The sequence below is a fragment of the Cydia strobilella genome, chromosome 16 (genome assembly GCF_947568885.1).
Source record: "Cydia strobilella chromosome 16, ilCydStro3.1, whole genome shotgun sequence".
Taxonomy (NCBI): Eukaryota; Metazoa; Arthropoda; class Insecta; order Lepidoptera; family Tortricidae; genus Cydia; species Cydia strobilella.
This window is the reverse complement of record NC_086056.1, coordinates 16083304-16094886: the sequence shown is the minus strand read 5'-3', so window position 1 is coordinate 16094886 and position 11583 is coordinate 16083304. Positions and strand designations below refer to the sequence as shown.

The window sequence follows — 11583 nt, the reverse complement described above, 5'->3', positions numbered from 1 at the left end:
AATAACCCGACCAAATTACATAGGTTGTTTTTGGTAGTATTTCGGTGTATGGTGGCGCCGCCTAATTACTGTTTTTTGATGGACACTTTTCATACATAGAGATTTGGCTCCTTTATGTAAATCGCCTTGATGCATCAATGTCATATTTTTATTATCTCTGAAAACTTGTCAAAATCCTGTTCAAGGTACAGTATGTATAAGTTACTCTATGGTTTACTGAAAAGTTACTCTATGGTTACAGAACATTGCAGTAATATCTCCTATTCTTACTGCCTCGTTCTAGTTAGTTCTAGGTTCTAGTTAAAACACTGCTAAAGGTTACTCAAAATATAAAAGTTGCCCATGCCACCCGCACTAGGCTATGCCTGTCGCAGGATGGCACTTTTCCTAAGTAGTTTGCCAGTTTTTTTATTGATTAGGCGCTAAAGAATACACTACTATCAGCTAAATGTATGCTACACACTTGTAAAGTTTATCTTTAAGGCGGTTCCCTGAGCCAGAAGGCGAAAAATCTGCTTATATGATCATGTTTACCTAAGAGGCGTTGATATTCGTAGACGTGGAAAAAATATATGTAGTTCTTGACTATATTATCTTAAACAACATAGCTTCCGATACACGAAATATGACACTTCGCTCGATACAATTAATTCCCAGTCTCCTCCAACTCGGACTTTTAATCTTACTTTACTCGGTTATTTATTATGTGATACTATAAACAAAAAAAGAAGAAAAAACAATCTTAACATAAATAGTGATTTCATAGGTTTAGAATTTCGATATTGTAAGGTAACGTTTTTAAAATAAATAAAAACCGACAAAATTCGATCAAAATTGACACTTGGCGCGTACGTTCTTTCCCGTTCTTTCTTGCGAAATGTGACAAAGACAGCGGCAAACCGATGGAACGGCCTTAATGAAAACAAGTTGGAGTTGTATGAACAGAGTTTATTGAGTAGTGGGGCTGGGGCATCAGGTGAGGGCGAGCTTGAGGCCGCACTCGGCGCACCGGTAGCCGACCTCCTGCAGCAGGTAGCGCGCGCGCAGGTGCGGCGGCGCGGCGAGCCACGCGCGCGCGTCCAGCGCCACCGCCGCGCAGCCCTGCCGCTCCAGCACCGCCACCACCAGCCGGAACGTGCCGCGGAGACGGTTGCTGTTCATCGAGAAACAGCCCGCGTTGAAGTTCAGGATGCACACCCTGGAACGACGAACCAAACTTGTATACTGTACTGTACTGATAATGTTACACGCCGCTAAAGAGTCATTTTTAGGGTTGCGTACCCAAAGGGTAAAAACGAGACCCTATCACACACACACATAAGTACGCACACGCACACACACACACACACACACACACACACACGCACGCGCGCACAGAAACACACCATTTTGTAATACCTACCTACCTAGTACCTAAGCAAATCCGTATTATTTTCATTTGTATCTGTTAGGGAGACCTTTTATTGGCTTCATGATTGTATCCTAGTTATAAATCTATACTGTTTGTAAAAAGCTGTTGGTCTTCTAATAAAATAAAATAACTAAGACTCCCCTGTCCGTCTGTCTGTCACCAGTCTCTGTATCTCATGAACCGTGATAGCTACAGTCGAAATTTACACAAATGATGTATTTATGTTGCCACTATAACGACAAATACTAAAAAGTACGGAACCCTCGGTGCGCGAGTCCGACTCGCACTTGTCCGGTTTTTTTAGACCTACCGTCAAAATTGACTTTTAAAGACATCAATTTGTTTGAATGACGCCAAATTCGACATTACTTTGATCAGTAAACGGTGTTTACATATCATGCCACTTATAGTTTGTCAAAGGACTGTCTCATTTTAAACATAGACAGAGAAAATCATACTATCTTTGTCTTACACTAGTACTAGCATCCAAAAGAAAAGAATGAGTATAATTATTTTTGTTCTTCAGCTTGTCAGTAAATACTGATAAGATTGGCTTGACCAACTATATTTCTAAATTTACCTACAAAAATCGATCAAAAATAAGTTTGTAAAATGTGAACGTTGGTACAGTCGCCATCCGTTATATCGGAGCGGCCAAGGCGCTCACAAATATCTGAACACGCCTCTATTGTCAAGGCGTTAGTGTGCTTGTTCAGATATTTTGGAGCACCTCGGCTGCTCCGATATATCTGATGGCGACTGTACTTATACTTACGGTAAGCTCCCTTCAGGCAAGTTGAGTTGCTCGATGGGCACCTTGTGGCCGTCTGTAACCGGCAGCGACACGGGGTAACCGTTTTGCAAACACATCAGTACATCTGAAATGGGAAAGGCATTCGCCATTAGCCGTTATCCGGGCTCTTAGTTCAATATTGATATTGACAGCTGAAAAACACTTACTCATTGAATTTAGAACATGTTTGATGAGTCGCAACTTTTAGAAAATGAGCCAGAAGTCAGGTTAGGTACCTGCCACGATCCCGCTGGGCAGCAGCACGTTCCTGGCAACAACGTCCGACTCGCCGATAGCGTGCGCCAGGTTTTTCTGCAGCTGTTCCGTCAGTGCGTGTGTCGGGGTCGGGTATAGATTCTTGGCCTTTCTCTAGAATGAGCCAGAAGTCAAGTTACCTGCCACGATCCCGCTGGGCAGCAGCACGTTTCTGGCAACAACGTCCGACGCGCCGACAGCGTGCGCCAAGTTTTTCTGCAGCTGTTCCGACAGTGCATGTGTGGGGTACAGATTTTTGACCTTCTCTAGAAAAAGCCAGAAGTCAAGTTACCTGCCACGATTCCGCTGGGCAGCAGCACGTTTCTGGCAACAACGTCCGACGCGCCGACAGCTTGCGCCAGGTTTTTCTGCAGCTGTTCCGTCAGTGCATGTGTGGGGTACAAATTCTTGGCCTTCTCTAGAATGAGCCAGAAGTCAGGTTACCTGCCACGATTCCGCTGGGCAGCAGCACGTTTCTGGCAACAACGTCCGACGCGCCGACAGCTTGCGCCAGGTTTTTCTGCAGCTGTTCCGTCAGTGCATGTGTGGGGTACAAATTCTTGGCCTTCTCTAGAATGAGCCAGAAGTCAGGTTACCTGCCACGATTCCGCTGGGCAGCAGCACGTTTCTGGCAACAACGTCCGACGCGCCGACAGCTTGCGCCAGGTTTTTCTGCAGCTGTTCCGTCAGTGCATGTGTGGGGTACAAATTCTTGGCCTTCTCTAGAATGAGCCAGAAGTCAGGTTACCTGCCACGATTCCGCTGGGCAGCAGCACGTTTCTGGCAACAACGTCCGACGCGCCGACAGCTTGCGCCAGGTTTTTCTGCAGCTGTTCCGTCAGTGCATGTGTGGGGTACAAATTCTTGGCCTTCTCTAGAATGAGCCAGAAGTCAGGTTACCTGCCACGATTCCGCTGGGCAGCAGCACGTTTCTGGCAACAACGTCCGACGCGCCGACAGCTTGCGCCAGGTTTTTCTGCAGCTGTTCCGTCAGTGCATGTGTCGGGTATAGATTCTTCGCCTTCTCTAGAATGTACTCCGGCACCTGGTATTCCTGTGGAAATACAACTTTATTATTATTCCTTTATTGTGTCAATAGACACAAGTTACAGGAAACGGTAATCTCGTTTGTGAAATCGAAAGGGGGTCGTTAATTAAGTACACTCGGCATGACCCCCCTCCCCCTGTTGCTGTGACGTATTTATATGTGGAATGTGGATGAACCCAAGTTAGTGAGAGTAGCACCATCGTACGCCTTCTATTTTTTGATATTTTGCAGACTATATTATCTCGCTGACATTATTATTACCTCGCTGTGGAATGTGCGTACAGCTTCATGCAGAGTTAGGAGTTGGAGGTAGTCCAGGGTATTGTCGGGTCGGCTCAGGAACTCGTCGAGGAACTCTTGTGAGAACACGCGCTTCAGTAGCCGGTCTTCGTAGTGGCCCAGCGACGCCAGTTCTAGGCACACCTTCACAAGAATAACACAGGTAATGTATAGGAAGTTATAGAAACGTAAACAAAGGCACCCAAAAAATACTTCACACGTATTCTATGGATATATTCGCATTTTCTACCGATAGGTATACATATGTATACATAGTAGGCGCCTGAGCGAAGTCCGACGATGGGATCGCGCGCTCTTATAGAATGGACACTTACTAAAATATCGGGCTAAACCCGACTCAAAGCGCGCGCTTAAGGCGAAAGGGGACGACCGATGGATCATTATCCATAGAGGAATATGGGGACTAGGTAAGTTTGTATAGTCGTCCCCTTTCGTGGATTTCGCGCGCTTTAATGGCGTGTGTTGTTGTTGGACAGTTGATGACCCCGAGAATAATGTTGGTTGATAATGTAATACCTACCTATGTATTATTTATATTACTTGTATTTGTTTAGTTGTATGAGTTGTGTAAAATACCTACTTTGTTTTGTAATTACAACGTGATGTTGCACTGCTTACAAGTTATCTGCTTTGCCCGAAGGTTGACTGGTAGAGAATGCCTTGTAGCATTAAGTCCGCCTTTTGTACATTTGTGTTTTCTTTTGTGCAATAAAGATTACTTAATTAGATAAAATTACTTACTTAAATACTTAATTAATTAGATTAATAAGATAAAATAAATAAATACCTTGACCCACGGCAGCGCGGCGTGCTTAGCATCTAGTATGGGATTGTTCGAGATCTGCCTCTTGATCTCTTCCCACTGTTGCTCGTCGGGCGTGTGGTTGTTGTTGGACAGGCAGTTGATGAACCCGAACAGGATGTTGGTGCGCGCGTTCTCTAGGGTGGTGGGCTTCGACACGACTTGCTGGCAGAGATACTCCACTAGGCCGAGGTGGCTGTGGGCCTAAAATCGAAGATAAAAAAAAATATGAAGAGAGAAATGAAATGAATGACGAATGAATGAAATCACAGAAACACAGGTAAAATGTTATGGAGAGAAGTTTTTAATAAAATTTATGTCTCAAAATATGAAGAGAGGAATGAAATGAATGACGAATGAATGAAATCACAGAAACAGGTAAAATGTTATGGAGAGAAGTTTTTAATAAAATTTATGTCTCAAAATATGAAGAGAGGAATGAAATGAATGACGAATGAATGAAATCACAGAAACACAGGTAAAATGTTATGTAGAGAAGTTTTTAATAAAATTACACTGACAGTTTTAAGTTGATGTAACTTGACTAATGTTGGTGTGGTTGTCTGTGTGATATTTCTTCACCACGCAAAACCTATAACATCAATTTCCTCTAAATAATTAGAGTAACGTTAATCGTCTACGACTAAACTTTACTTACAAGCCTCGACAGCACTCTGGCTATAAGCAGCCCCTTCTCGAACGGCACGTTATTGTCCACCACGTAGTTCGCTATGGCGTCCATCAAGTGCTCGTGATAATATTCGGGGTGTTTCTCTAATATTCGGCCCTTGAGGCGCGCCGCCGTGCGGAGGACCTCGTCGTAAGATAGTCGGTTTAGGGACTGACTTAGGATGTCAAAGCAGATGTGGAGAAGCTGAAATGCAAAAAGACTTCCGGTTCGAGCGCCATCTTGATAGTTAGCATCGTGATTAATTACTTTGTTTTTTGCTCATTAATATTGTTTAAAGTGTAATATCGATAGCTTATTATACAGTAAACTAATGTGGTAGTGTGCAGTGAATGGAGAATTAATTTTGAAGCGCGTTTAACCACCATCTTGGAGTCAACGGCCGGTAGTCCACGTGCTTCTTGTAAAGTCTAGCTATCGATTTACAAGAGCTAACAAATCACCGTACACTGTCTTGTACAACCGTACAATTTTTGTCGTTTTTAAACCTCTTAATACCTTGACACTGGCGAAATAGTCCCACTGGGCTGAAGCCATAATTTTAAAAGAAGAAGAAGAAGAAGAAATGCAAAAATCATATGTGGCATCGTTGATTAGTGTTGAAAATATCGGGAAAATTTCAAAACGGCTCGTTTTTTTCAATTTCCTTTCGAAAAAAACAATGTATTTTTCAATATACTTAATTAGGAATTTAAACAGGTAGGTTAAGGTTGCATGTCTAATGTAACGTGTTTGTTTATGGCATTGACACTGTCATCACTCATCAGTGGCATTGTGTGTGACGTATTTATTTTTTCTGAATATAACTGGAAAAAAACCGAAAAAAACTAAATTTTGTAAAATTCCCGGAAAAACATTTGATTTTTTCCGGAATTTTCATCCCTATCTTTGATACAGTTAATTGACAAATTCTGATCCTTATTGCAAAGAGATAAGGTTTACCAAAGATCTGTTAAGTGATAAAACGCTTTTGAATGATTTTTAACTTTCCTATAATGTTCAGTTTTAACTCGGTCAGACTAGCGGACAATATCATTTCATGGCACCCTAAATCTTTACACCAGGACCTAGTACTGAAGTGAATGGCGCTGAACTGAGCTATAAGTTTTTACAGTGTCATATACTTCATATTTAAATGTAACTAAATTTTATAAATTTTAAATTTTATTTGACGTCCAGTCTGGCCTAGTGGGTAGTGACCCTGCCTGTGACGCCGATGGTCCTGGTTTCGAATCCCGGTAAGGGCATTTATTTGTGTGATAAGCACAGATATTTGTTCCTGAGTCATGGATGTTTTCTATGTATTTAAGTATTTATATATTATATATATCGTTGTCTGAGTACCCCAACACAAGCCGCCTTGGGCTTACCGTGGGACTTAGTCAATTTGTGTAAGAATGTCCTATAATATTTATTTATTTATATTGCGCTGCTTAATGCCTTTTGTTGTTCCTTTGTTTAATAAAAAAACGCTCAAAGTAATAATAAAGATTTTTAACGTGTTAATGTATGAACATAATCTACGTACCTGAACTCTGGTCGGGAACAATTCCTCAGTGCAGTTCACATCGCAGAGAGACCATATAATCGACTTCGCCGCCTGCGCGTCTATGCTCTGATCATGAAGTAATAGCCCCGTAACCACATTGTTAATACACCGGTCAGGCAACTCATGCGCACAGCAGTAGTACAACATATCTCGGAGCAGCGGCAAATCTTCATTATCCATCTCCAGAGGAAGGTGTACTTGGAAAGCTAAAGGCAGCGCCAGCTTCAACGCGTCTACTAGATGATTCCTAGTATCATATTGATTAAGTATGAAGTCTAAGAACATGATCTGTCGTAGGTTTAAATTGTTTATATTGCATCTTAATAGTTGCAGCATGGTTTGGACTATGAGCGAATCTACGGGTACTTTGAGGTAGGATAGAACTTTGGTGGCTTCTATTGCTTCGTTCAGTTCGAGGGCGCGCGCGTGTTTTTTGAAATTCTGACAGAGGACGCTGAAGCCTGGGTCTTTTATTAATTCTTCTGGTTCCTTCTCGGACCTGAGTGGGAGGCAAAATATTATGTTTTCAGTTTAGACTTTAACTGTTCCTCTATGATGACTACTAATGTGACTAGATTTGAAATCGTGACTCACTGTACTTTTTCGTGGAATGACACGATTGTCTTCTGCAAAAACAGCGGAACTTTGTCAAGATATTGACTGACTTGTCAGCGATGTGTATAAGAAATAGGTAAAGCCATTGTCCTCAATTGTACGTTTCTCCAGAAACTTCCTGCCTCGCACAGCTAAACTGTGGAATGAACTGTCGCCTGCGGTATTTCTGGACCGAAACGACCTTCAAACCTTCGAAAAAAGAGCGAACTCCCATCTTAAACGGGAAAAAAAGAGCGAACTCCCATCTTAAATGGAAAAAAAGGTAGCGCTTGCAGCATGTGCTCCTCTACAGAGGGCTCGGCCTACAGCCTCTGGAGGGACTCACTTGCCGGCCCGGTGCAGCAGGAACAGGCAGCGCAGCGCCTGCAGCATGTGCTGCGCGGAGGCGGCGGGCGCGGCCTGCACGGCCGCCAGCACGGCGCCCGCGGTCACCGCCGCCTGCAGCCGCGTCGTCAGCTGGTCCGAGCTCGTTGTTGACGACTTTGTTATGTCTGAGACTATACAAAAAGATTGCTTGAAATTCATTTTTAAACTGCCATACAAAACTACTAAAATAATGTAAACATGCCAAAAATGTATCCACATACTGAGTTGGAGTTGTACAATTCACAATAGGGGACTCATTCTGTAAGAAATGTGAGAAACCTGCCGAAGCAGCAGAAGGACCAAGTAGAGTTTAAGTAGACTAACAAAACAAAACCGGCCAAGTGGGAGTCGGACTCGCGCACGAAGGGTTCCGTACCATTACGCAAAATAAACGGCAAAAAAATCACGTTTTTTGTATGGGAGCTGGGAGCGCAACTTAAATATTTATTTTATTCTGTTTTTAGTATTTGTTGTTATAGCGGCAACAGAAATACATCATCTGTGAAAATTATTACTGTCTAGCTATCACGGTTCATGAGATACAGCCTGGTGACAGACAGACGGACAGAGGAGTCTTAGTAAGTAATAGGGTCCCGTTTTTACCCTTTGGGTACGGAACCCTAAAAATCAATAAATCATTTGTTTATTTAAATTTATATTAAGATTTGTGTTGAATTTTGAGAATAGTAAACGTGTTTAACTGTGACATTTTCAAGACTGATTTTTTACTCTAATGGTTTCAGTTCGATATTTCAAGCCCAAAAATAAGGAGAAAAGACATGCAGTTACAAACAGGACGAAATGACAAAAAAAAAGTTTATTGTCCACTTATTTGGGTGGCTACCATTTGTCAATACATCAATGGGATGCACGCTGGGATCACTTTATCCCAGGAAGAACTTGGTTGTACAAATTAGTTTATGGCTTCAGGTGCAGAGTTTTGATAGTCTTCATGCAGATTGATAATTTATTAGTATTGGGTTAGAAATAGAGCTCACTGCTGGATGAGAGTGTCCTGGAGTGTACAGAGGTGAGGCTGAGCTGGTTGCTCTTCACGACGTTGCGCCACGCATGCTTTAGTAGAGTCAGGGACATTGTTTCTGAAACATACATACACCTCTACTTTTATCTGTGCACTATAAGCATTACACTGTAGGTTGATGCTAGGTAGTTAGCTTTGGTGGGCATTTTCCGCAAATCCACATCCAATGTCCCTATTTTGCGTGAAACGAGGTAGCGCTACTCTAACCACCCCAGCTCCTCCAGGAAGCCTAGCAAAGTCTTCAGGTTGCTAGTTGCCTCCTTTAGTGTGCATGGATTCCCTAGGTATTTGCTCCTATATACTTCTACCTGTTTACAGTCTAGGAGAATATGTTTTGTTGTTTCTTCTTCTTCCATGCACGCTCTGCACAATGGGGCTGTCAGTTTTACCCATATTATGTAGGTGTTTGTTTAGTGTGTTATGTCCTGTTATTAATCCTACTATTTTACGTAGTTGGCTTCTTGGTGTTATCAGTAATATTTTGGTTAGCTTATGGTTCAGTTCCGGTAGGTTGATGCTACATATCAGTGTATAAACATGAAATGGTCATCAGTGGCATAGGTTAGCGTGGGCGAAGTGTGCGCTCTGCCACGGCCTCGCGCCCCGGGAGGGGGGCTTCGCGCGAGGCCCCTTCGGGCACAGTGAAAGAAAAGGGTCTCGCAGATGCGATTTCGCCCACGGCTAGATTAGTTCACACTAAGCCACTGATGGTCATGACATTTTAAGTTTACAATCAGTATTTTTTTTATCGTTTTATCAATGTAGGTACAGTTAGCATCAAATGGATACTGACTTAGTGACGGTCGAAGCGACCAAAGACATTGTAACACACTTTTGTACCATAGAATTGATGAATAAATGATTCTAAATGATTCTAGAAATAAAGATGTGTATCATTATATTTAGCTACTTTGGCCGTCACAATCTATTTAATCCTGACTGTACTAACAGACTCTTTGCTGACTTTTGATGGACAAAATTTATAAAATAAGGTTAATGAATTGTCATTTAATAATGTGGACATTGGTTATGGCATATTCATACAATCTGTAATTAATAAAAAACTATGAATGAACTAACATTTATTAAAGCAAGTTTTCTTATATAGCAAAACTTCCGTGAGACATAGACATATTAAATATATTAATGACGGGTCACTCACGTGTTTTAAGTCGAAAACGCTCGACATGTTTCACTCCGTACCGAGGAGCGTCATCAGGAGCTTGCGTCGACGGTGACGGACCGGCGCAGACTGCGGGCCGCAGCCCTCCGCGCCCGATGACTCGGCGCGGGCGCCGGTGGCGGCAGGGGGGGCGAGAAACTACCCTCGTTTACGGCATTATCGTCAAATGATGGGTTGCACACAACACTCACTACGTCATTCGCTAATGGTTCGTCCACACTGTCCACCGACGTAGTACCCAAAACAGTTTTCCAGCTCGGAGGCACTGACCAACCACAATCACGGTTAAAATTCGGATGACGACCAATTTCGATAGCCTCCCGTACTTTTCGCTGAATCACAAACTTTTCTTTCGCCAGCACAGTTACCTTATCGAAACGTATATAGTGAGTCGAATCCGAATCCAACACGTGTTCCGTCACCGCAGAACCCCGGCTATCCCTGTTCTTCATACTACGTATGTGCTCGGACAATCTGGTGGAAATGTTTCGGCCCGTCTCTCCTATGTAGTTTTTCCCACAGGAGCAAGGAATCATGTATACACCCGGACTGTTCAAAGGCTCCCTATCCTTTGGCGAACGCAGCACCTGTCCTAGCTTCATATCGAGCGTCACATGTCGAGCGTTTTCGACTTAAAACACGTGAGTGACCCGTCATTAATATATTTAATATTTCTTATATAGTTTCATTATCAAATATTATTAAGTCCTCGCGTCCCATTGCACTTTTGAAACCATCTCCATTTTAACCTCAACAATAATTTGACCTTAATATCTAAGTTGTTACTAGGAGAAGGTTAATGGCATCAGTGTTATGTATGAAATATTGAAGAATATATTGTTTAAATAACACTTTCACTTACCTTTAAACAATGCCTCTTTAAAAAAATATTACTCTATTTTTGAGACAATATTTAATAATACAATGAGAATATAACAGATAACTAAAACAGTAATTTATTATACGTAATAAGTTTTGGAATTATTTTAGTGTAATGTAATCTAATGAAATTTATTCATTTTTCTTCGTACATAATCATAAATTTGAATCCCCGAGAATATGCCGAGAATGTCAGCTGTTTCTGACAGATGAGTGGAGACAGTGGAAGAAGAAAAGTGAACAGTAAAATAAGGATTTCACACAGTTTCCTCCATGTTACCTCTGTTTAATATTTTTAGTACTACTCTTGCGGATTCATTTAATAATAATAATATTGAGAGAAATAAAATAGCTTTTGTAAGACTTATTGAATTTTCAATATTTTATTCCTATCAAAATAGATATGAAGTATGCGTAAACTGGAATGGTTTGAATGTACAAGAGATGTATTTTTCTGGTTTAAACCTCAGAATAATGACTAAAGCATAGAAGTAGGGCAAAAATGCTTCGCAAATATGTATACCCGTACTTTACTTCCTTACGAATTAGATAATGTGCCGAAAAGAGATGCATATATGCTTGTTATTTCTCATTTACGTACGGTGTCATAAGTTTGATAATTTGCTAGGGATGTAACTGTGTCGACTTTTTA

General features: G+C 41.8%; 1 protein-coding gene across 1 annotated transcript; it reads right to left on the bottom strand.

The window, feature by feature from the left end:
* Positions 1–948: 948 nt before the first annotated feature.
* LOC134748173 (uncharacterized) lies at positions 949–11201 on the bottom strand. The gene is made up of 10 exons (XM_063682886.1): positions 10915–11201; positions 8826–8927; positions 7787–7958; positions 6826–7345; positions 5268–5483; positions 4595–4813; positions 3769–3930; positions 3360–3513; positions 2187–2289; positions 949–1198 (listed from the first exon to the last, which is right to left on the bottom strand). The coding sequence occupies exons 2-10, from the start codon at positions 8920–8922 to the stop codon at positions 973–975; spliced, it is 1869 nt and encodes a 622-aa protein (XP_063538956.1). The 5' UTR covers positions 8923–8927; positions 10915–11201; the 3' UTR covers positions 949–972.
* Between the last annotated feature and the right edge of the window lie 382 nt (positions 11202–11583).